This window comes from Salmo salar, chromosome ssa14 (assembly GCF_905237065.1).
Source record: "Salmo salar chromosome ssa14, Ssal_v3.1, whole genome shotgun sequence".
In the NCBI taxonomy this organism is placed as follows: domain Eukaryota; kingdom Metazoa; phylum Chordata; class Actinopteri; order Salmoniformes; family Salmonidae; genus Salmo; species Salmo salar.
The window spans coordinates 78,262,711-78,287,993 of NC_059455.1; the positions used below are offsets into that span (position 1 = coordinate 78,262,711).

At 41.2% G+C, this 25,283-nt stretch overlaps 2 protein-coding genes across 10 annotated transcripts in view; one reads left to right on the forward strand and one right to left on the reverse strand.

Annotated features, from left to right (window-relative positions):
• The first annotated feature begins 3,581 nt into the window (after positions 1 to 3,581).
• LOC106570352 (XK-related protein 8) lies at positions 3,582 to 10,253 on the forward strand. The gene is made up of 3 exons (XM_014142563.2): positions 3,582 to 4,259; positions 4,718 to 4,908; positions 5,230 to 10,253. Exons 1-3 carry the CDS (start codon positions 3,895 to 3,897, stop codon positions 5,997 to 5,999), a joined length of 1,326 nt encoding a protein of 441 aa, XP_013998038.1. The 5' UTR covers positions 3,582 to 3,894; the 3' UTR covers positions 6,000 to 10,253.
• Positions 10,254 to 10,581: 328 nt separating this feature from the next.
• Positions 10,582 to 25,283, reverse strand: part of LOC106570353 (eyes absent homolog 3) — a 33,215-nt gene continuing 18,513 nt past the window's right edge. For 2 of the 9 annotated variants that reach the window (XM_014142565.2, XM_014142564.2), the window contains exons 5-18: positions 22,229 to 22,312; positions 21,868 to 21,937; positions 21,027 to 21,136; positions 20,562 to 20,702; positions 19,920 to 19,996; positions 17,561 to 17,741; positions 16,436 to 16,626; positions 15,912 to 15,995; positions 15,611 to 15,759; positions 15,276 to 15,436; positions 14,640 to 14,763; positions 14,381 to 14,502; positions 14,054 to 14,195; positions 10,582 to 13,900 (exon numbers count right to left, since the gene is read on the reverse strand). In XM_014142565.2, the coding sequence (XP_013998040.1) occupies positions 13,831 to 13,900; positions 14,054 to 14,195; positions 14,381 to 14,502; positions 14,640 to 14,763; positions 15,276 to 15,436; positions 15,611 to 15,759; positions 15,912 to 15,995; positions 16,436 to 16,626; positions 17,561 to 17,741; positions 19,920 to 19,996; positions 20,562 to 20,702; positions 21,027 to 21,136; positions 21,868 to 21,937; positions 22,229 to 22,312 (1,706 nt within the window). In that variant the 3' untranslated portion in view covers positions 10,582 to 13,830. The remainder of the gene's footprint in view (positions 13,901 to 14,053; positions 14,196 to 14,380; positions 14,503 to 14,639; positions 14,764 to 15,275; positions 15,437 to 15,610; positions 15,760 to 15,911; positions 15,996 to 16,435; positions 16,627 to 17,560; positions 17,742 to 19,919; positions 19,997 to 20,561; positions 20,703 to 21,026; positions 21,137 to 21,867; positions 21,938 to 22,228; positions 22,313 to 25,283) is intronic. The other 7 variants (XM_014142570.2, XM_014142567.2, XM_014142569.2 and 4 more) reach the window with 7 other exon arrangements.

Below are 25,283 nucleotides of genomic sequence, written 5' to 3' on the forward strand. Positions count from 1 at the left end.
CTCTGGATAAGAGCGTCTGCTGAATGACTAAAATGTCATGTAAAATTTAAGGGGCTATTTTGCTTCCACTGGTCCTGGGGCCCTTGTTAAGATTGACGGCATCTTGAACTTTATTCAGTACCAGGACATTTGAGCCGAAAACCTGTCTGCCTCTGCCAGGAAGCTGAAACATGGTGTATCTTCCAGCAAGACAATAACCCCAAACACACAACAAAATCCACAAAGAAATGGATAATTGACCACAAGAATCAACATTTTGCAATGGCCATCTCAGTCCCTGGACTTGAACCCCATTGAAAACGTGTGGTTTGAATTGGAGAGGGCAGTCCATAAGCGGAGATGAAGCATATCAAGAATCTGGAAAAATTCTGTATGGACGAATGGTCTAAGATCCTTCTAAAGCTGTTCTCCAATCTCATAAAACATTTTAGAAAAAGGCTCAGTGCCGTTTTCCTCACAAGTGGAGGGATAGTATTGAAAACGGGGGTGCCAATAATTTTTTACCCCTATCTTTAAGATAAAAAAGATTACTTGTTAAACAACATTTCTTTCTCTTAGCATTTGTGTTAGTATAAAATAATATACAGTTGAAGTAGGAAGTTTACATACACTTATGTTGGAGTTATTAAAACTCATTTTTCAACCACTCCACAAATGTCTTGTTAACAAAATATAGCTTTGGCAAGTCGGTTAGGACATCTACTTTGTGCATGACACAAATAATTTTTCCAACAATTGTTTACAGGCAGATTATTTCACTTATAATTCACTGTATCACAATTCCAGTGGGTCAGAAGTTTACACACACTAAGTTGACTGTGCCTTTAAACAGCTTGGACAATTCCAGAAAATGATGTCATGGCTTTAGAAGCTTCTGATAGGTTAATTGACATCATTTGAGTCAATTGGAGGTGTACCTGTGGATGTATTTCAAGGCCTACCTTCAAACTCAGTGCATCTTTGCTTGACATCATGGGAAAATCAAAAGAAATCAGCCAAGACCTCCGAAATAAATTGTAGTCTGGTTCATCCTTGGGAGCAATTTCCAAACGCCTGAAGGTACCACGTACATCTGTACAAACAATAGTACGCAAGTATAAACACCATGAGACCACGCAGCCGCCATACCGCTCAGGAAGGAGATGCGTTCTGTCTCCTAGAGATGAACGTACTTTGGTGCGGGAAGTACAAATCAATCCCAGAACAACAGCAAAGGACCTTGTGAAGATGCTGGAGGAAACAGGTACAAAATGATCTATATCCACAGTAAAACAAGTCCTATATTGACATAACCTGAAAGGCTGCTCAGCAAGGAAGAAGCCACTGCTCCAAAACCACCATATGGGGACAAAGATCGTACTTTTGGGAGAAATGTCCTCTAGCCTGAAGAAAGAAAAATGTAACTGTTTGGCTGTAATGACAATCGTTATGTTTGGAGGAAGAAGGGTGTGGCTTGCAAGCCAAAGAACACCATCCCAACCGTGAAGCACGGGGGTGGCAGCATCATGTTGTGGGGGTGCTTTGCTGCAGGAGGGACTGGTGCACTTCACAAAATAGATGGCTTCATGAGGAAGGGAAATTATGCGGATATATTGAAGCAACATTTCAAGACATCAGTCAGGAAGTTAAAGCTTGGTCACAAATGGGTCTTCCAAATGAACAATGACCCCAAGCATACTTCCAAAGTTGTGGCAAAATGGCTTAAGGACAACAAAGTCAAGGCATTGGAGTGGCTATCACAAAGCCCTGACCTCAATCCTATAGAAAATTTGTTGGCTGCAAAAAGGTGGCTCTATAAAGTATTGACTTTGGGGGGTGAATAGTTATGCACGCTCAAGTTCTGAAAATCAATTTTCATTCCAGATTGTAAGGCAACAAAATAGGAAAAATGCCAAGGGGGTGAATACTTTCATAAGCCACTGTATGAACTGTTTATAGTGACCACAGTCCATTCTTTAATTGATCAAATCTATCCTAGCCAGAGATGTAAAGTTGGAGCCTATGCATAATGCTGTGTGTAGCCTATAGTGTAAATAACATTGAAAGATTCGTGGAATCTGGGTGGGTAGCTGGACAGGTAGGATGACTGACAGTGAGGGTGAACAGGTGGTCACGGGTCAGGTGACAGAGGAATGGATGAGACAGGCAGGAATTCCTTTAACCATAAAGTGGTATATTTACTGAGTAGTCTGTGCTGCATAACAAAGGAAACAGAATAACGTGTATCCAATCAAATCCATCATCATAAAGATCTAACCATAACAATCATTCATTATTAACATCATTTAGCGAATTCAACAATCCAGTTCATTAATAAGTCAATAGGAATCATCGGTGAGTAATTTAGGCTCGTAACTATTTATCATAAATCATGAAAGAATAATACAAACAGTGATCGGTTATTCAATCTATAATCGCCATTAGTTGGATCAGAGTCGATCAGTTCAACAAACAATGACTTTCTTATTTCACCCCTTCAAGTGTCTTCATGTGTACACGTAATTTCATTACATATTAACCATACCAATTGCATAATTGGCCTACCATTGACCATTCACATTACACAAAATGTTTGAAGCGTGCGCTCCAAGCCGCGCTCCGCCCACTCTCCCGATCGCAACAGATAGTTCAGATGAAAGTTCAGATGAAAGGTAACAGAGTCGGTGGATTCATGGACGCACAGAACTTCTGCATTTGACAGAGTGAAGGATGAGAAAGCAGCGCGATCAGGCGATGGTGATTTCCTCCTTTTATGGAGTGGAGATCTGTCGGACATTTCCACCTGACCTAATTAAAGCGCCCCTGGCCCAGCTGAGTAAGTGGCAATGAATTAAAGGCTATTCCACCAACTCCATGGGCTTTTTCTACAAACATTTACCAAAAGACCTACTAAATTATGAAGGTATAGTCAATCAAAGAGTACTCTATAAACGAGGAATGCATTTACTCAAATCGACTAATAAGATGTATTAGTCACGAAAGAATAAACACTCATACAATAACAATGTACATGGAAAACATGACATGCAAAATACAAACAGATGACTATCAACTAAATAAGACTCGTGTTTACTTACAGGTGTCTTCAAAATAATATCTAGAGAGAAAGTCTGTCTGGTACAGCGAATTCACTGCCCATTTAACCAAGTGAAAATGGGAAACTCACCCACAACTTTATGATACATATTTTGTGTCCATTTTTTTAAGGACGCACCTCAAATATTGTCACCCCTCCACCACCTCAGGACAAGCGAGCTGATGTTAGATGGGTAAATTGCTGAACCTGACGTTAGGGCCCGTTATACTATAATCTCATATTGTTTGGCAACCTGGTCTCAGAGCATTTTGCATTATTCTGTATATATATCTGAGACACTCAATTTAGTAAAATGTTACATTTTGCCTTTTTTTATGTAACCATACCAAATATAATATCTCATACTATTTTGAGTGTCTTAGTAAACTAAATCTGTTACGTCTAGTCTATGAGACCAGGCTGTGTGTGGGCATATGAGTAATGCTCACACGTCTCGGTCTTCAAACATGTCAATTGAAGTGTAGTAGCAAGTATGGAACTTTTGTACTTTAACTGTGTTACATGAGAATCCATAGGGACTTCAGTAACTTTGTTACTTTGCTTGTCTTTTATCATCTGCTCAGGTTGTGTACAACTTGAAATACTCTCTGTTGTATGTCAATGTGCTTTACATATTTCTCTTCTCCCTCCACAAAACATGTTGGAGGTGTGGTGATTTGTTTGGAAGTGTGTGTACTTAAACTGTCTGGACTTTGCTGTTTGCATACCTTCAGTTTCACAGTCGATGGGTCACTCAGTGAGCAGGAGTCACAAGTAGCGGCTGCGGCTTTTTCTTCTCTTTTCCATTTGGTGGTTAAATGCTAGAGCAACCGCAAACGTGTGGAATTGAGGTTTACTCAGTCATCATGGAGGAGGACAGGGGAAGCCCTCTTTTCAAGTATCCAGTATCTGACTTCCTGTTGACAGTCGGTGGTCTGGTGTTCTTTCTCCTGGACGTGGGACTGGACGCGTGGGCGGTGGTGTCTTTTTATCAGGAAGAGGACTATGTGTTCATGGGACTGCTGGTGTTCCTACTCCTAGGTTCCTCGGCCCTGGTCCAGGCTTTCAGCTGGCTGTGGTACCACTATGACAAGGACGGGACTGAGACCAGGACTGAGAGCCTTGTGAAGAACCTCTGCTCTCTCAAGATCCTCCATTTTTTCCAGATGGGAGTCTACCTCAGGTGGAGTTCAACTGTGTTTACTTGGTGTTGAAATGGAAACAGCACAGGCTGTGTTTATAATCTAAAAAGGTTGTTTTCAGAGTCCTTGTTATTCTGGCAAGCAAGGCTCCTTTAAGAATTCTCCTGCTTTTCTGTTTCCCTTTCTGCTCCACTGATTGTGTTGCAGTTAAAAGGAATAGTCCCGGCTGACAGGAAAAGTACAGCAAATACAATTGCCTAATACTATGTTTGAAATGATACATAAACATTCCAGAGTACATTGTCAGAGTTGTACATTCATGGAGTAGTACATCATTGAAGTAAATGAGTAGTCAGTTCTCTGAAAGAGTTTCCCACTCATACTCAAGGCAGAAACACCTTTGTAACCACACTTCTTTGTATTATAGAATTAAGATGGTGAATGTCGTGTATAAAATCTAAAGTCTCAAGTTACACATACTGCTTGGCTGTCATTCTAGATATGCTGGTGTGGTGAGGATCTCGATATGTGGCTTCTGCTGTGGAAAGCGTTACATGGATGGCGATGCTGTGTATCTGACCCATGACCTGAGCCTGCTGCGCCTCATCGAGGCTTTCTCTGAGAGCACCCCACAGCTTGTCCTCATGATCACTATCATTGTCCAGAGGGGAGAGGTTGAGCCCATCACAAGTACATACATGTATAGACAGAGACTGTGTCCCAAATGACACCCTATATCATACACAACATTGACCAGAGCCCTATGTGCCCTCGTCAAAAGTAGTGGATAAAATAGGGAATAGGGTGCCAAATGTGGCACAGTCCTAGAGGTATGACGCATTGTGGCTGGTATTGCCCTGTAACTAGGCTTCAGAGTTTTCTCCTGACCCTACTCATAATCTAAGAGTTGACTCCAAACATTATGATACATTTTTATCATTTCATCCATTGTCAGTTAGTTGATTAGTCTCTGTTATTTAACTTCCTGTGTTGGTGTTCTCTCTCCCTCAGTCTTGAAGGCACTTGGTTCAGCATCTGCCATCGCCGTCAGTGTGACCATGTATCACCGTTCCCTGCGCTCCTTCCTCCCTGACAAGGCCAAGCAGGGCTGGTTCTCCTCTGTGGTCTACTTCCTGTGGAACCTGCTCCTTATTGGTCCACGTGTGGCAGCAGTCGCCCTCTTTGCCTCAGCCTTCCCCTGCTTTATCACTGCCCACTTCCTGTCTTCCTGGATGGTTCTCTTTTTCTTTGCCTGGCGACTCAAGACAGACTTCATGGACAGCGCCGGTGGAGAATGGCTCTACCGGGCCACTATAGGACTCATCTGGTATTTCAGCTGGTTCAATGTTATAAAGGGGGACACCAGGTGCCAGAGCACCCTCTACCACACCTGGATAGGAGTGGATATTGGTATGCTTTGTGGTGTTTGGGTGTGGCAGATGAAGAAGAACCCTCCATATTTTGAACTGCCACTAGATCCCTATGTTATCCTTGGCATTATGATCTCATTCTACATTGTTGGGCTCGGTCTTAAGGTGATATACTACAAGTACAGTCACCCAAAGATCACACAGCTGAGAGAAGACGAGCGTTGCCTCGAACCGGAGCCAAGGTCTGAGCCAGAGGATCTCACCTCAGATTCCCATGACGAAGTGGACTGTAGGCTTATGAGCCATAGAATGGGTCCTACAGAACCAGTCAAAACCTTATCAGACCCTCCAGACCCGGTCATCAGAGTCAATAAGAGGATGAGGAACTTAGCTGATAACTTTTACTCCTGAATGGATCATCAGAGACCTCCTACACATGGAGAAGGCTGTATGGGCTTGTTTGACATTGCAGCCAACATTGCAGTCAGTCTCAATGAGTCATTCAGTCACAATTTACCCACAATGACTAAATGGTCTGTCACATGTGGAGATGGAATCCACATGACAGATGGCTGTGTGAGTGCTTCCCACACTGGTGAAAATACCAAGTTCCTTTAAAAAAAAATATTTAATCTTTATTTTGACAGGGAGTCATGCTGAGACCAAGGGCTCTTTTACAGATGAATCTGGAGGCGAAAGAAACACACACCTGTTTAGGCGAGGTACTGGCTATGAGTGTTTGTTTGTTGTTGGAACATCTGTTTAATGGAATACTTCAGCTCCCCTAATCGTGATATTTCAACTGAACATGTAGGTTGCTCACCTGCACATACCCCGACTCATTTTAGAAGTAAGAGTTATTTTGTACCTCCAGCTAATCGCAATCACTCTATTGAGACATATTGCAGACTCGTTGAAAAATATGTTGGTAATCTCCTTCAGAACAAAACAGGAGTACACATCCTTCCATAATTTAACAGAGAATGAAAAACAAGATTTGCTTGATTTACAATCCAATATATCAGTCCTTACCCGTCCTGCTGATAAGGGTGGGTCAGTTATACTCATGGATAGTACAGTTTATCTAAAGGAGTGTCATAGACAACTGCTTGACAACACCTCTTACAAGAAACTCAGAAGTGACCCCACTTCCTCATTTCAGAACACTATCTTTACTGTCCTAGATGGGTATTTAAATTCTGGTCAGATCACCAAAAAAAACACAACTTTTTGGTTATTCAACACCCTAAAAGTGTCACTTTCTATACTTTGCTGAAATTACACAAGAATGTTACAAAACCTGCAGGGCGCCCTATTGTAGCGGGCATTGACGCAGTAACGGCCCCTTTTATCGACTTTTGTTGACTTTTTATTAGACCACTCGCAGAACAGCTCCCCTCCTTTGTAAAGGACACCAGCAGTATCTCTATTAGTGAATCTCTTGATCCTCTCCCTGAAAATACTTTGTTAGTTACTTTTGATGTTGAGTCGTTATACACAAATATTCCACACGAGGGCGGTATTGAAGCCATGGAACATTTTCTTCTGCAACGTGACCCTAATGAATTAATTACCTTCCAGTGCCTGCATTATAACATTGGCTGAAATAGTACTCACACATAACTATTTCATGTTTGTAAATGATTTCTTTATTCATACGAAGGGTACTGCTATGGGATCCCCATGGCTCCTAACTATGATCATTTGTATGTGGGTTACATGGAGAAACAGTCCATTTTCAATCCTCTCAACAACAAAAATTTTGTCTAACATTATTTGGAAACGGTACATTGATGATATTTTTGTTCTATTGAGGGGTGAAGCAAAACCGCTCCAGGCATTTCATGCTTTTCTTAACTCTTGTTCTGAGCACCTGAGATTTACTATGAAATCTGACACACGTCAAATCAGTTTCCTTGATCTTCTGATTTTGTTTGAGGATAATGTTCTATACACTGATCTTTACAGGAAACCTACTGATCGTAACAGTTTGTTGAAAAACAGTTTGCCCTATAGCCAATTCTGTCGAATCAAAAGAATTGTACAAAAAACAATCAGATTTCGACAGAAATATGGCTGAGACGCAAAGCAAATTCAAGGAGGGGGGTACAAAAATGGTCAGATTAATACTGCCATTGAGAAAATTCAAAACTAATCGAGACATGATCTCTTTCAAGGACAAGTCTCGCAAAAAGAAGCATTCTTGCATTCTAGCTACCCGCTATTCAAAGTGTTCTGAACAAATTACGGGAATCTTTCACAAACATTGGCACATTCTAAGATCCGATGACAGTATCGGTAATGTGTTTTCGGACTCTCACTTGGTCGTATTCTCACGGGGCAGAAATCTCTGATAAATTGGTAAACTCTGATTTACCAGCCTAAAATATCCCTGCACGTCTATTTGCGCCTCTACCGGATGGAAACTACAAGTGTAATGGCTGCTCCCAATGCAATGGCACTTAAAAATGTAGATCATTCAAACAGATCCCTATCAAAGGTGTTATCACGTGCTCCACTAAGGCAGTTATTTATCTTGTAACTTCTCCTTGTGGTAAAAAGTATATGGGTAAATCAAAGCGCAAATTAAAAGTACAAATCACGGAGCATCGTAGCACCATTAGGTGCAAAAACTTGATTTACCCAGTTGCGGCCCACTTTTTGGAAGTGAACCACTCAATTTCGCCCAACGTTATATCGGCATTGAACATGTCACCCTCCGTAGGAGATGGGGTGACCTCGACAATTTATTATTAAAATGAGAGGCTGCCTGGATCTTTCATTTAAAGACCCTTGCTCCCTTTGGTCTCAATGTAGACTTTGATCTGAAGCCATTGTGATTTTGCTACTCATTGTAAATGTGTGTAGCCAAATTGTATCTACGCTATGCTATCCATTCATGTTTTTTGTATGTTATTTTTATATCTGGGAATTAACTAATGATATGAGGTCACACCCGGCCATGATTAGACACCTGTGTGTGTCCTTAGACACTAAACTAGTGCCCCGTAGTGTTTGTCATTATACCCTGATGACTGTCGAAACGTTGGATATTAGGTTATTATAAACTGGTTGGTTCAGCCCTGAATGCTGACTGGCTGACAGCCATGGTATATCAGACCATATACCATATACATTTATTTTTACTGCTCTAATTATGTTGGTAACCAGTTAATAATAGCAATAAGGCACCTCGGGGGTTTGTGATAAATGGCCAATGTACCACGGCTAAGGGCTGTGTCCAGGCACTCCGTGTTGCGTCGTACTAAGGAACAGCCCTTAGCCGTGGTATATTGGCTATATACCGCACCTCCTCGGGGGCAAATCATGATGTCAGTGATCTTCAGGTCGGAAAGTTGGAGCTCTAGAAAGAGGCCCGAGTTGGATGACCGTTCAAAAAAAATAATCCCAGTCGGAGGTCATTTTTTTTCAGAGTTCAAAGTTGTCTATCTGAGTTCCCAGTTGTTTGAACGTGGCATCAGATTGTAACTATGGTACCTCAGGGTTGCCAGCGCATACCCCCCCCTCCAGGGGTTTTATTTTTATTTAACTTATAAACTTTTCCTGTGCTTGTCCCCTATTTATTGATAAATCCCCCATCATAGTGGTTTCATCCAAACTTGACAACCCTGATAAACTTTAGCGTATGGTTAGGCAGTAGGCTTCTATTTGGAGTGATGATCTGTGAGGTGATAACATTTTATTTGCTTTGTGATTTGTCAAAAACTGTAAATGACTTGTCAAGTCATGTTCTCCAGTTCTTGTATACACTATAACTAGTACAGTGAAGATTTGTAATATGCTGAAAAGTGGCCAAACTAAGTTCATATTTTTCAGGCAATGGGCGCAGCCATCTTTGACTTTGTTTATTTGCGTTTTATAGTGAATGGCATTCTGGGATTAGGGAGTATTTACTTGTCAGACAAACATGGCTGCCATCATAAAGAATTGAACTGCTGTTAGATCACTATGATCGCCAGGAACTTTACTTTTGGTCTCTAATTTTAATTGTTGCGCTACTGGTGATGCCTGTTGATGTTAGGTAGGCAGCTACAGTAGCTGAATGATGTTAACATCTTCGGGTTTTGTTTCATTAAATGTATTTTATTTAATCTGGGTGCTTACGTCACCTACTAACACCCTGGAACTACCCGTAGCTCCAGTTCTCCTCAGTCCGAGAAAACACTGAGAAAGAAAGGTATGTGTTGCAGATTACTCCTTTTGTAGAAGTCCATAAAGTGAAATAAATAAAACAGGTTAATGCTGTAGATATTGTTATAAGGGAGCGTGAGACTATTGAAACACGTAACTTTCAGAGTTTTGTCGTTATTAATATAGTTTACAGAGTGCTAAAAGTGTTGCTAGCTAGCATGCCTTTCTGTGATGCAGACGGTTAGCTGAGCTGCCGACTGGTGATGGTGTTGCATTATGGGAGATGTAGTTTTGGCCCTCTAAGGTCTAAGAATTAAGATTATACATTCTTCGTATTAAGGACTGATTATTATTTTATACTATACATTATGGCTTTATGTATGAGTGTGATTGTGTGAGTCTGAGAAAACAGAGAGAAAGAACAACTTGTCAGCTGGTGCATTGGAGACTGATGTGTTCCTGTCCTGTCTTTTCACAATACTATTGCAGATCAACATAAAAGCCTAAAAGACAGCCGTAGTGTCGCACTTCATTTCTTGGTTCTCCCGTGGTGCATAACAGACCCGCTACATATCATTGTCATGAAGTTCTTACTACTGTAGTTTCATGACCACGGCTGATCAGGGTTACATACTGAAATGTTAGTAGGGCCTCCTGCGTGGACATTTTTATGATTAGATGGTAATAACCTCAGGGGATTTAATAAGTGTCATCTCTCACACAATCATTTTCATACAGCTGCTCGCGAGAGGTTCAGAAACCCTTTATGGTGTACATTTGCATTTTTTGTTCTTTGTATGCGAACATGACTATAAAATGTACAAAGACAATGTGAACCAGGCACTTTGAAAGTAATTTTATTTGTATTTACAATTGCCTTGAGTGTTATTATACACAGGACAACCTTATTGGGCCTTCAACAGTGTTCCGGTCCCAGACAAAAAAGTGGGGTGGGAAAACAAGTCCCTTAAATGTTTTATCGTCAAGGCTTTTTTTCTACAGAAGATAGTCACACTAGCTGAGTATTCAAGAAATAACATGATCAAGTTGAGCCAGATATGTCCCTACAAAGCTGTGCCTTCATAGCTCCTTGCATTTGACAGTTGAAATGTAAAACACTACATGACAGCCAACAGAGACTGGTCAAAATGCACTTATAAAATTGTACATAGTTCTTAGCCTTTAACACAAATCCAAGGGAAATGCAAAAAGCATATCCAGCTTTTTTTTTAACAATCATAATTTGTTAGCAACAGAGTACTTTAAATCAAACTATCACTGATAGAACTACATGCACCGTAAACACCTAACAAACTAAATCATACCAACCAAAAGGGTGAAAGGCAAACAAAACTAAAGATGATCTAATGATCAGTTCAACAATAAAAAACAAAACAAGGGATTTTGGTTTGGGTATGCTGACTTCCAAATGTGTGTCAACTTCACAAAATGCCATGTCCAGGACACCCTTCCATTCTAAAGGATCTAATTCATAATTTTACAATGCATCCATTTCCTCTTAACTCCATTAGGTAGTAACATGTACTGTTTCAGGAGAACATACAAACATACTGCAAGTCTATATACATGCTTCACCATAGGAGGTGGATCTGGGCACCATTCAAAGTACCATGTGATACAGATTTGATTGTCTAAGCAGTAAAAGCCAGTCACAGCGACTCAGAAATGCTAGGTGACAGCATTGGCATTCAGTTTTCAACAAAGGGAAGGATGCTATGACTTGGTGAACAAAGCTGCGAATCGTCTTTAAAAGGAGAGAATTTCCGCTGTAACATTTGTCATCGGCAGGACAATCAAAACAAGAAAATAAAACTTATTCAAAAGGAAAAAATACATTTCACATACAGTAAGCTTTTCAGTGCTACTGATAGTAAAATAACGTGTGTAACAACAACCATGTTTGATAATGCATTTAACACAACTTAAGTATTTCCCTTAAAGATGATATATTCATATACAATATAGATGGCTAAAAAGGCACAATATAAATATGTACAAGACACTCTAGAAAGATGCAAACAAATACACAAAGAACACATTCTTAACGGTCAAGCTGCAGGGGTGTGTAAAATTGCCAAATCTTCTTCAGGCTCAGTATTGTTTAGTCATAATCTCACACAGACCAGGGTTTAATAATATCAACCCTCTAATCAACTCTCTTGACCAGCTAGCTACATGCGGCAACAAAATGTCCCTTGAAATATAGACCAGTTAATAACAGGCATACCATTACCACTGACCAGAACTGTATTGCACGGTCATCCCTGTTTTCCCCCCCAATATGTATAATGACGAGGGTAGATCGACTGACTACACTGCAAACAGACAGCGGCTGTATATTTCTTGGGCACCCCAGCTAGTTCACTGATGAATTACCAACTTGGGGACATATCTTTGTATGCTGCTGTTTCTCTATTCAAAATGTGACTATAGGAAAATCTGTGGTATTTGGAAACTGATGTCACTCCTGGGAAATAAATCAACACATATTTTTGGTAAGTTACCCACCACATTGAAATAATGGTATCTGGGGTTGTGTGCAAAAACAAAACACACATGCAAATCAACTATAGATTGATTTTACAATTGCGACCTACACACATTTCCATTTATCAATGACTCAAGCAGTTGATCTTTGTGATGGAAAATATGTCATGTGAGGTAATCAGGACCATATTGACCAGACAAACCTCCTGTGACTTGGTCTAACATTTCCAGTATTGAACAATAACATAACAATTGCACTGCATCTTAAACATGTGATTGGATTGTGCGATTTGCCATTCCTTTCAGCAAACTGCTTTTAAATGCTATTTGTCAAGTTTAAGTCCCTTTGCAGGAATTCAAGGACACTTAGGGCTGTGCTCTGAGGAACAATTAGCCCAGTGGGGACAGCTTCTAAAGGTTATGTATACATGTACACACATTGAACTTCAGCACAATGCTGAAGAAATTACACATTGTTTCAAAGGCCCATCCTTGGACTTTTAAAGTTAATTTACAGAAAGGCCAGGTTTGGCTTATCTTAGGTAATAATATACAGCAACCTGGAGTCCATAGATATCATGCAGTGAAATACAGGCTAGGTTCTTCATTGAATCATTGCCACACATCAGTTTATGTAAAAAGACCACAGAAGACTGTTAGGCTGTTGAAGTCTGACACAGTGGAGAGGTCAGGACAGCTGAGAGAAGGGTGGTTTTTATAATGAGCACAACATTCTATCTCCATGGAGGACATAGTCAGTACTAGAGTATAACTTGTAGAAAGGTTACATCCAGAAGGCAATTGAAGGTCATTACTAAGTAGCCATCTCATCATATGCTTAGAAAAACTAAAACAATTACCAACCCCCATCAATGCTGCCTCAGTAACATTGAATTCTGTTTTTTAAGCTTTGGAATGAGTGCAAAATAACCCAAAAATTATAAAAATAATTCATTTTGTGACATTATCCTTTCATGTATAGCTACTGAGGGCTCTAAAACAATCCAAAGCGTCCATCCGTGATGCCCGACAGTGCTGCAGACCTTTGCTTTGGTCGATCCACGAATGAGAGAGTGAATCCCAAATGGCACCCTTTCCCATATATAGTCACTACTTTTGAACACTACTTAGTCAAAAGTAGTGCACTGCATAGGGAATAGGGTGTAATTTGGGATGAACCCAGAGGAACAACAGCCTGTGGGTTGTGGAGCCAGAGGTTTGTCTTCTTCCCTTTAGTTGTGTCCTCTCTGACTGCTGTGCCCCAGTGCCAGGATAGCTGCCATAGGGAGAGTGCTGCTGGGCAGGAGCCCTGCATCAGAGAGTATGTCTGTCCAGTCTGCTTCCCAACCACTGCCATCCCCAAGTCCACCTCAGTTCAGTCCATGGCCATCATACTGGGGCAAGAGTAACTCACTAGGGCCAGCAGGTGTGTATTTCAGAGGGCTGGGGTGGAGCCGAGTACAGAATAATAATAATAATAATAATAAAGAAAAGAAGAAGAAGTCACTCCACAAGCGAACAGTGGTGTGACTGACTGTTTCCCTCTGTGTCAGACCTCTATCCCTTCCGCTCTACAAGAAGTCTAGCTCCAGAGCTTGGTGGAGGGATACAAGGTCCCCGTGGGTGGAGATGCGCCAGAAAGGCATGTTGTGCTGCAAAAACAGAGCAGAGATACCAACAATCAAATCAATACACCAAGACTAATTTACTGCAGTGTTGAGTGTAAATGGTGAATACCAGAAGTACTTGACATACTGTATGCAACACATAAGAATTACTGCCGGCTGTTTGTTCAGTCTTAATACCTTGTAATATGCAGCCGATACCCAAATGCACATAGGCCTACCCGTTTTGCGGCAAATTCCTCATCACGGCCATCTCCTACCACCACATAGGTCACCTTCTTCCCAAAGCGAGAGACGATGCGCTCAAAGCAGCTCTCTTTCCCTACAGAAAGACCACAGCAAAAGCAAATAGTCACAAGGACACACACTAGTAGATTGACTTTCAGCTGAGATACTCAAATGCTGGATTTAATCAATTTCATCCACCTTGGATCAAATACAAATCCTTTAAACCCCACGGCTATGGAGAACATGGGTTAAGGTCTGTGTGTTAGTGGTTTAGTTTACCTATCTTGGTGGCACTGTAGATGTTCTCTATGGGGAAGACGTCCCCCAGGCCATAGAGCAGCACCTTGGCCAGAGCAGGCACCAGCTGGGTGGTCGTCACCAGGACATTCATACACTTACCCCTGTTGCCACGGATGCACACACAGTGAGTAAGGCCACAAACTCCACTACTATACACTTCCAAATTTCAGTAAAAAAAGAAAAATAATAATAAACACTGTAAAATAACAACATAGATTGTCTAAAATGTCAAACTCACTGTGCTGACCTGGACTGGATGAGCAGCAAGGATTTGAGTGCCGTACTGAGCCAGGCATCCGTCACATTTTCCATCTCGGACTGCAGTCGAAGGAGCAGCTCCCTCTTAATGGGACTCAGCAGGCCTGGAGGAGAGCAAAGGAGTTAGATGTGTTATTACCAGGAAAGGCCCAAGAACACAATTCTAGCATCACTAATTTCTTGCATTGATTCCGTATATAAAAACAATACCATCAGAGCAGGGCGTTTAAAGGTTATTACCACAGCAACCAGGAGATGGCGCAGGAACACATTTACAACCTACCCATCGCCCTATTTTTTTTTCTCCATCTGTTGATATCTGGCTTTTGATCTGGCTGTTATATCAATGTCTGGTTAAATTCTAGATTCCAGGATGCTGCACACAAAATTACTGTGCACAAACAGGAATATTCCTCCCAGGCAATACTATGACAGGGCAAGAGTACACAAAAGCATACAGTTTTTATTTGAACAATGCATCAACTTTAACGTCTCAAAGTAATATTGTGGATATTAATATTCAGATGTCATCAGTGTTTGGATGCCGTGCCTTAAGGGTTTCCCAGTAAGTCACAGTCCGGTGATTAGTCCGAATTTGAAGACAAACACATCTCACCTCCCACGTTGCATTTGTATCCATTGTAGAGGTCCTTTAGACGGCGGTAGCGGAAGGCCAGTTTCCTCATCCACTCCACCCCACCCTGGACTCCAGTGGTGGCCCCTGGGGCCCCTCCACCACTGGGGCCATTGAAGCCGTCCGCCAGGAAGTTATAGGTGCTGAGAGGAGGAGGATGAGAGGATTGTATGTGGCGAGCGAGGAAATTAGGGTTACTGAGTCTCTACCGTTTCCTGATATAAGCATCACAAATTATCATTATTTAGCTAAATAGTATGGCCTTTTGCATTTACTGGTTGTTTCCAGCAGCATCATAACTGAAGACATGTCCATACCTCAGATCCTGTCCATTGTCATCAGAAGCCATGTCTTCAACATGGACCTGGTCACACTCCTCCAGGTCATTGAAGAACAGGTGTGTATCTGCCAGCTCAAAGATCAGCTCCTCCATCTGAAGGCCCAGGTTCAGTACTGTGGCAGGGTCCTACACAACCCCAACAGGACAGAGGTTATATTCATATCAATAGAAATCTTACCACATATCAACAGAGAAATTCTCTCTATTATACAGATGTGTAAAATAATAGATTACAGCGCTTGTGATTTCCCAATGTATCTTCATTCCTAAAGACACACCTTGCCAAACTTCTGAGCGAAGGAGCCGGTGAGCAGAGAGTGGAAAATTATGATGGTCTCATCCAGATCCCAGAGAAAGATTCTCTGAAAGAGACAGGAGAGGAATGAGTCAGTAACTAAAGAGTGGGATGAATCAGAAATTATTCAATTTATAAAATTACATGAACATGTAAAAACAAAATAAAATGTTGTAGAGCAGATACATAAATAACAAAGACAATTAAAGAACCAGTCACCTGAGTAGCTGGTTAATTTGTAAGTCTGTATATGAATGACTGCATTTTTTTAAACAGTCTGAGGTGGGGTTTTTTAAAGTGTTTTTTTTAAATGTATGCTTTGGCCACAAATATAAGGATAGGATGAGTCAACAACATTATTTGGGTACGAATCAACAGACAACTTTTAAAAAGTGAGATTTTCACTGGAAAGTTACTTTAAAAATAACCTCATCTGAGTAGCTGGTAAATTTGTATATGACTGAGTAAGTGGTTGTGCATCTCTGTTCATGTGGGTCCTATAGTTACCTCAAGGTCGTTGTCAGTGGGCTGGTTGCTGTCTGATTTCTTGGTCTTCCCCTTGGCCTTGCCAGCAGGGTTCCTCCTCCCTGCCTCATCCTGGTCCCGGGCCCCCGTGGGGAGAGCCACGCCTGCCGGGAGGGCCACTCCAGTCGGGAGGTTCTCACGTGGAGACGCGTCTGAGGGAGAGGGCAGACAGGCTGTGGATTGATAGTTGACAATTCAGTTGAGCACTGACATAATCTCCCATGTTTCTGAATGTTGAACACCTCAGCCTAAATGGCCTAATAAGCCCGTAATCAAAGCAATGTTGATAACACATTAACTACTGGATCCCAGTGTTATCCATCCAGCTATATTCTAAACATGGAACTGACATTCATCCGGTAAGGCAGTGTGACACCGATAACGAGAGTTATCAGAAGTACCTATAGATACCTGCATGGTCCTAAGGTAAGACTAGGGTTGCAAAGGGAGGGTATATTACTGGAAACTTTCGAGGTTTACCAGTAAACTACCAGAATGTTGGCATCTTTCAAGGATTTTATGTAATCTATCACAAGAAATCTAATGGCCCTTTTGGGTTCTTCAGGTTTTTACAGGTGTCTAATGATCTCTGGCCCTCTGTGGCCTTATCACATGTAAACTACTTTAATTAAACAAGATGATTTTAACATAAAATATAATGACAAAGCTGTAAACATTATCCTAAATATAAACCATTGGTGTTTAATATCCTTTATATTTTTTATTTATATTTATTTTAATATGTATTAGTCGTCAATGTTTTGGTGTCAAACTGGTGGCAGTAGTGAAAAACGTCAATCAATGGAAGAGTTGCAGAGTTAATTGAAAATAATGAAATTGTTGATTAGATGGGGGTTTTTTCTCCATTAATTAGGATATTTTCTCTTGAATCATATTGGCCTATCTACTAGAAAAACTCATGGACACTGATAAACAATGAATACTATACAAGAATACATTTGTTAAAAGTTATTCAAGTATAAATTACCAAAGTTACCATAGATTGCTATTGATTCTGTTAATTACCAAAATGACGTTAACTACCGGTAGCTTTGTAACCCTAGGTAAGACGGTACTAGCTATTGTTATGAGGTAAAGCTGAAGTACCTGTAGTGCTGGGCAGTCCAGCGGAGGCACTGCCCTCCGTCTTGATGGCTGGATAGCCAGCCACACCCACACTGGATCCATTCCCTTCGCTATTGGGCTGGCCGGCGAGCACGTAGCTAGGAGGTGGGGCGTAGTACTGAGGGAACTGGGCCTGGCCCAGAGAGTTATAGCTGCTGAACTCCTGCAGCACGAGAGACACATACAGAGAAGGGACATGAAACAATCAAGGATGGATTTACAGGCTGTGTCCCACAGGGCTCTGGTCAAAAGTATGGCAGTTGTGAGGCAGCCATACTCCATTAGACATACTCCGTAAATGCATTGCGCCTTGACCCTGCACCGCACTGAAGGCTCTGTAGAGATTTGTCTTGCCGTAGGTTGTAACTTTACATATGCTCCAGTGACGTTTTGCTACAGAGACTAGGGCTGTTGCAGTGACCATATTAGCGCCACACTGGCAGTCATGACCGCAGTAAAATTCTACATGAAAGTTGAGTCACGGTAATCTCCTTTTATGCACTCTGGACATGCCTCAGTAGTAGCCTATCCAACTGGCTAACGACCATCAGGTCCTAATGGCCTGCTACTCGGGGCTCTATTGTCCCTCTAACCACTGACAATGGAAAAATCACATCAAAAACTCACCTCATTATGATTGATAAATTCAAAGAAAGAAGTTCAACAATAGGTTGAAACAGAGTAGAACACATGGCCATTCTGGATGTTGTTTCAAAGCCTAACAAAAAAAAAAAAAAAATGGACAGCGCTTTCTAAGGAGACGATTCATTCAAAAATACCCATACGCATATTAGAGCTTATTAATAAGCATAGGCCTATATGAGCCCAAGCCCCCCCCAAAAAACGATTGGGCCGTTATACAATACATAACCAACGAATAATACACATGGCAGAAAAACATTTAAAAAAAATACTGATTCAAGATATCTTTGGTACATGGTCTAGCCTACATTAAACCAATTCTGATTTAGCCTACACTTATAGTAAATTTAAGATTTTGAATAATTTAGTAATAGGGATTTTTATTTTAATAATTAATAGATTGACAGATTACCTTTAGCTACAGAATATCTCACCACTGAGTTGCCATCTCCTTCATTCCTTTCTCCAGCGCACAGAGAGGGGCTGTCAACAGTTTAATGAAAAATGTTTTGTGAAAACATGTTACTATCGATGTTCCCGAACAGATTTCACTTGGTTTCTCAAATTAAGCACTGGGTAGCTGCTAGAACAGGGTTGGAGAGCCCATGGCATACAGAGTTTGGGCAGAATATCACCTGTGGCGCAACGAAATTACTGGAGTAGCCTACCCAACATGAGTGAAAAACGTACCGTCGGGGAAAGTGGCCTCCATTCGCTATTCCAGTGCATAAGGATGACATGTCTTTTTTGTCTTGACCCTGTTCCTGCCCATTTGATAAATGGGCCATTCTAAATCTAAATATATTTTACATATTGGTAAAAACAAGATTAAATCGAGAATAGTCTGATGGGTGAAAATATGATCACTTGATGAGAGAACAGTACGTGCAACCTGAGGCAAGGAACAGAGCGCAAACTTTTTTTGTCATTTTCTCAAAATGATCAATAGCCTATAGCTGCATCATGCAGCCCAAATATATTTGGATTGCTAAGGCCTTCTAATGTTTGTATCATTTATGACTCAAGTTGCCCCAAAAAATAAACTCTACATCTAGCATATAGGACCTGTTTCAAATTCTCACTTTTACACTCAGCACTCTCGCTCCGGAAAAATATCCGTTCCATTTTATTTAGCTAAGTTCAATTATATTATTCATACTATAAAGGTAGCCTAGTGGTTAGAGCGTTGGACTAGTAGCCGAAAGGTTGCTAGATCGAATCCCCGAGCTGACAAGGTAAAAATCTGTCGTTCTGCCCCTGAACAAGGTAGTTAACCCACTGTTCCTAGGCCGTCATTGTAAATAACAATTTGTTCTCAACTGATTTGCCTAGTTAAATAAAGGCGAAATAAAATATTCTGTTCTGAAAAAAAACATTTTTTTTTCTTTAGACCACCTAAAATAAATAATGAATGTATTGTGATGGTGTATATTAAATTGATTTATTAGACTTTAAATGTAGATGTTCCCAAAAGGCTCATATCAGTGGCTTGTATGCTGCTTGTATGAGTGGAACCTGGAAATGCTAACCATGTTTATGTTAATTAATGGTAAATTACTGTGAGACCAGCAGACTTTTGCATGACAATAACCAGCTGCCAAAATTTCATGACCCCGACAGCCCTAACAGAGACCGTTCTGATGGATTTTTTTGCTTTTCGAGGCCCTAATTTCCCTGGTCAAAGCTAGCCAGTCCTTACCTGGTGAGTCACTGTAGGTGTAGCCGTGGTAGCTGAGGGGATGTTAGTGTACACACTGGATGTAGTGAAACTGGAGCCTGGCGGAGAGAAAACAGACACCTCAAAACATTGGAAAAACGCAGACAAGAATTAATACTTCATCTCAATCCATTTCAATGAATAGATCATTCACGCTAGTGAGCACAGTAACCGTAGTAGTGAAAAGTGCAAAAACACATCTGCATAAATCGTAGCACCGATTTTCTTGTCCAGTAAGCTTGTGCCTGACTTGCACTATGGGACTGTTCAGAACCATAATGTGCTGGCTTGGATATTGTCCTTCCACATTGCCTTTTCCAGAACAGTTAGAGCAACTATTGTGGATGCGAAACCAGGCCAGGCCAGCCCAGCACAGCTTGGCTCAGTTTGGCCCTGTAGTGTGAATCAAGCATTGGTTGGAAATATTATTATATGAGGTGCACTTATTGGCGTTGACAGAAAGCAGATGTTTCTGGTTTTCAGGAACACAGTATTTTCAACCTAACTTCCGTTTGCCCTGAATAACAGAAGTAGGGAATCCTCTCAGGCGTCTGCCTACATCTGCTACGTTAGGTTATATGATGTGAGTCAAGGTGGTGAGATTGATAGATGGCGATGGCTTGCCTTGGCTGGGGTATGAATAGTGCACCTGGCCTGGCTGGGTTGAGGTATATGCAGAGCTGAAGCTGAGAAACCCAGGCTGGCCAACAGAAGGCACTGCATCAGGCAGCCCTGTCTCTGTCTTAACACCTGGCCACATAGCACCTGAGGGAGGGATGGACAGAGAGAGAGAGGGGGAGAGGGAGGGGGAGAGAGGGAGCAAAAGGTAGGAGAGGGAGGTGTAAAAGGAAATTAAAAAAAGATTTAGAGAAGGAAGTGTTAGAAAGACCTTTCAGTCAAAGGGGTGAAACTTATTGGAAATTTTAGGGCATTTGAATCAGTGCAAAAGCTTGACGTAGCGTAACAAGCGTAATAATGAACGAACAGAAGCGTAGTGTTGGGTTATTGTGCAGGTGACGTTAGGAGAAGACCAGGGAGGTGAAGTGTGTGTGTGTGTGTGTGTGTGAGAAAGCGAGATCAAGGACTGACCGAATGGTGGGAGGCCGTAGGTCTGTCCTGCCTGGGGGAAGGCGGTGTACACAGTGGACTGGGTCAGAGGAGGGAAGGCCACCTGGCTGCTGTACGAGGTGACGGCTGGGCTGTGGGAAAGACGGGACTGTGAGACCTACTGGAGGAAAACTATCTTCCCAATAGCATGCTGTGGAGAGCTGGGCCCGCATTGATCAATTGTTTCAGAGTAGAAGTGCTGATCTAGGATCAGGTCCGCCCTGTCCATGTAATCTGATGCATGATGATTTAAAAGGCCAAACTCATCCTAGAGCAGAACTCATACCCTGAGACGCATTGTGAATATGGTCCCTGGGCCCCCATTTATCAAGTGTCTCAGATAAATAGTGCTGATCTAGGATCAGTTTGACATTTTTGATCATAATAGTTCAGATTATTATGGACAGGGCGGACCGGATCCTAGATCAGCACTTCTACTTTGAGACACTTGATAAATATGGGTCCTGACCAGAACTTTTTAATATCTAGAGTTTCCACAGATCTGTCTGCACAAAGCATTTCCCTGCGGGAACGATAAAGTATGAATTGAACTGTCATGCAAGTCCCAACATACATGTAACCCAGTGTTTCCCAATCCTGGTCCTGGGAACCCAAAGATATACACATTTTTGTCCTATCCCTAACACACTTGACTTAACAAATCAACTCCTCATCAAGCCTTATATATATATATATATATTTATTTATTTTTTGAAATCAGGTGTGTTAGTGCTAGGAATTAAAAAAAATAAAAAAAATGCACCCGTTTGGGTCTCCAGGACCAGAAAACACTGAATAACCTATGACAGCAGACAATACTCACCTGCTTCCATGGTAGATGTGGGAGTTATATTCAGAGGCTGTTGTCATGGTGAGCTCTTTACAGGTCACCGCTGGAAAAACATGAACAATGGTAGCCAAGCCTCAGCTTAAACACGTTTTACAAAACATGGCCTCACTATGACAAATTAAAAGCTTGTGTAGACCCAAGGAGAGTTGTGCTCGTACCGGCGTGTGCAGGGCAGCATTTTCCAAACTCTGTCCTGGGGACCCCAAGGGGTGCACCTTTTGGGTTTTGCCCTAGCACTACACAGCTGATTCAAATAATCAAACCCAAAAGGTGCACCCCTTGGGGTCCTCAGGACAGAGTTTGGGAAACCCTGTGTAAAATGTTGTGCTCATACCAGTGTGTGTGTAGGGGTTCATGGACTCGTTACAAGCCTGAGGCCCTGCTCCTCCTCTGTCTGAACCAGACTGGTCCCTGCTCCCTGAAATCAAAAAGACAACAGTCAACCATCTACACCAATGAGTGAACTACCACTTATGTTCACTGACGCCATCTACAAGTTTCATCTATTCCTTATATGCCCACACACAATAGATCAGGGCATAAAATGAACACCTACCAAATGTGGGTAGATTTAGATATTTGCGGGTAAGAATGTCTATTTCACCAGCTACTTTGGCGGGTGGTCAATTTGCAGGGCTCTACAGTGAGAGCAGTACATTCGCAATTGTGAAAATATTCAAAAGTATGACCACTAGAGGTCAACCGATTAATTAGGGCCGATTTCAAGTTTTCATAATCGGTAATCGGCCTTTTTGGACGCCGATTACATTGTAATCTACGAGGAGACTGCGTGGCAGGCTGACCACCTGTTACGCGTGTGCAGCATCAAAAGGACCTTGTGGCTGCAAGAAGCCAAGGTAAGTTGTTAGCTAGCATTAAACTTAGCTTATAAAAAAAAAACAATCTTCACATAATCACTAGTTAACCTGTTATGGCTAGGGGGCAGTATTTTCACGGCCGGATAAAAAAACGTACCCGATTTAATCTGATTATTACTCCTGCCCAGAAACTTGAATATGCATATAATTATTGGCTTTGGATAGAAAACACCCTAAAGTTTCTAAAACTGTTTGAATGGTGTCTGAGTATAACAGAACTCATATGACAGGCAAAAACCTGAGAAGATTCCAAACAGGAAGTACCCTCTCTGACCATTCCTTGGGCTTCTTGGCTCTGTTTAAAGAAAATTTAGGATCTTTGCTGTAACGTGACACTTCCTACGGCTCCCATAGGTTCTCAGAACCCGGGAAAAAGCTGAATGATGTAATTCCAGCCCCAGGCTGAAAAACTTTAGCGCGTTTGGATAGTGGCCGGTCAAAGGACCATCAGACTGAGGCTCGTGCACGAGGGGGTCCATGTTTTTACTTTCTCTCTCTTTGAACGTAAACACGCTTTCCCGGTCGGAATATTATCGCTTTTTTACGAGAAAAATTGCATAAAAATTGATTTTAAACAGCGGTTGACATGCTTCGAAGTACGGTAATGGAATATTTATAATTTTTTTGTCACGAAACGCGTCGGGCGCGTAACCCTTATTTACCCTTTCGGATAGTGTCTTGAACGCACGAACAAAACGCCGCTATTTGGATATAACTATGGATTATTTGGGACCAAACCAACATTTGTTATTGAAGTAGAAGTCCTGGGAGTGCATTCTGACGAAGAACAGCAAAGGTAATAACATTTTTCTTATAGTAAATCTGACTTTGGTGAGGGCTAAACTTGGTGGGTGTCTAAATAGCTAGCCCTGTGATGCCGGGCTATCTACTTAGAATATTGCAAAATGTGCTTTCACCGAAAAGCTATTTTAAAATCGGACATAGCGAGTGCATAGAGGAGTTCTGTATCTATAATTCTTAAAATAATTATGTTTTTTGTGAACGTTTATCGTGAGTAATTTAGTAAATTCACCGGAAGTTTGCAGGGGGTATGCTAGTTCTGAACATCACATGCTAATGTAAAAGCTGGTTTTTGATATAAATATGAACTTGATTGAACAAAACATGCATGTATTGTATAACATAATGTCCTAGGGGTGTCATCTGATGAAGATCATCAAAGGTTAGTGCTGCATTTAGCTGTGGTTTGGATTTATGTGACATTATATGCTAGCTTGAAAAATGGGTGTCTGATTATTTCTGGCTGGGTACTCTGCTGACATAATCTAATGTTTTGTTTTCGTTGTAAAGCCTTTTTGAAATCGGACAGTGTGGTTAGATAAAGGAGAGTCTTGTATTTAAAATGGTGTAAAATAGTCATATGTTTGAAAAATTGAAGTTTTTGTATTTTTGAGGAATTTGTAATTCGCGCCACGCCCATCATTGGCTATTGGAGCAGGTGTTCCGCTAGTGGAACGTCTAGATGTAAGAGGTTAACCTAGTAATATCATCAACCATGTGTAGTTAACTAGCTTGTTCTGCGTTGCATATAATAAATGCGGTGCCTGTTAATTTATCATCGAATCACAGCCACAGCCTACTTCAACTTCGCCCAACGGGTGATGATTTAACAAAAGCGGATTCACGAAAAAAAGCACAATCGTTGCACAAATGTACCTAACCATAAACATCAATGCCTTTCTTAAACTCAATACACAAGCATATTTTTTTAAACCTGCATATGTAATTAAAATAAATTCATGTTAGCAGGCAATATTAACTAGGGAAGTTGTGTCACTTCTCTTGTGTTCAGTGCAAGCAGAGTCAGGGTATATGCAACAGTTGGGCTGCCTGGCTCGTTGCGAACTGTGTGAAGACAATTCCTTCCTAACAAAGACCGTAATTAATTTGCCCGAATTTGACATAATTATGACATAACTTGAAGGTTGTGCAATGTAACTGCAATATTTAGACTTAGGGTTGCCACCCGTTCAATAAAATACGGAACGGTTCCGTATTTCACTGAAAGAATAAACGTTTTGTTTTCTAAATTATAGTTTCTGGATTTGACCATATTAATGACCTAAGGCACGTATTTCTGTGTGCTTATTATATTATAATTCAGTCTATGATTTGATATTTGATAGAGCAGTCTGACTGAGCGGTGGTAGGCAGCAGCAGACTCGTTAGCATTCATTCAAACAGCACTTTACTGTGTTTGCCAGCAGCTCTTAGAAATGATTGAGCACAGCGCTGTTTATGACTTCAAGTAAATCAACTCCCGAGATTAGGCTGGCAATACTCAAGTACCTATAAGAACATCCAAGTCAAAAGGTATATGAAATACAAAATGGTATAGAAAAATAGTCCTATAATTCCAATAATAACGACAACCTAAAACTTCTTAACTGTGTTAAAAGGAACCACCAGCTTTCATATGTTCTCATGTTCTGAGCAAGGAACTTAAACGTTAGCTTTTTTACATGGAACATACTGCACTTTTACTTTCTT

Bases quoted from the DNA above. Each gene is read 5' to 3' on its own strand.
- LOC106570352 (XM_014142563.2), top strand. From the start codon at position 3,895: ATGCTAGAGCAACCGCAAACGTGTGGAATTGAGGTTTACTCAGTCATC. The intron at 4,260-4,717 runs GTGGAGTTCAAC...CTGTCATTCTAG, and splicing joins CAGATGGGAGTCTACCTCAG to ATATGCTGGTGTGGTGAGGA. The intron at 4,909-5,229 runs GTACATACATGT...TCTCTCCCTCAG, and splicing joins AGAGGTTGAGCCCATCACAA to TCTTGAAGGCACTTGGTTCA.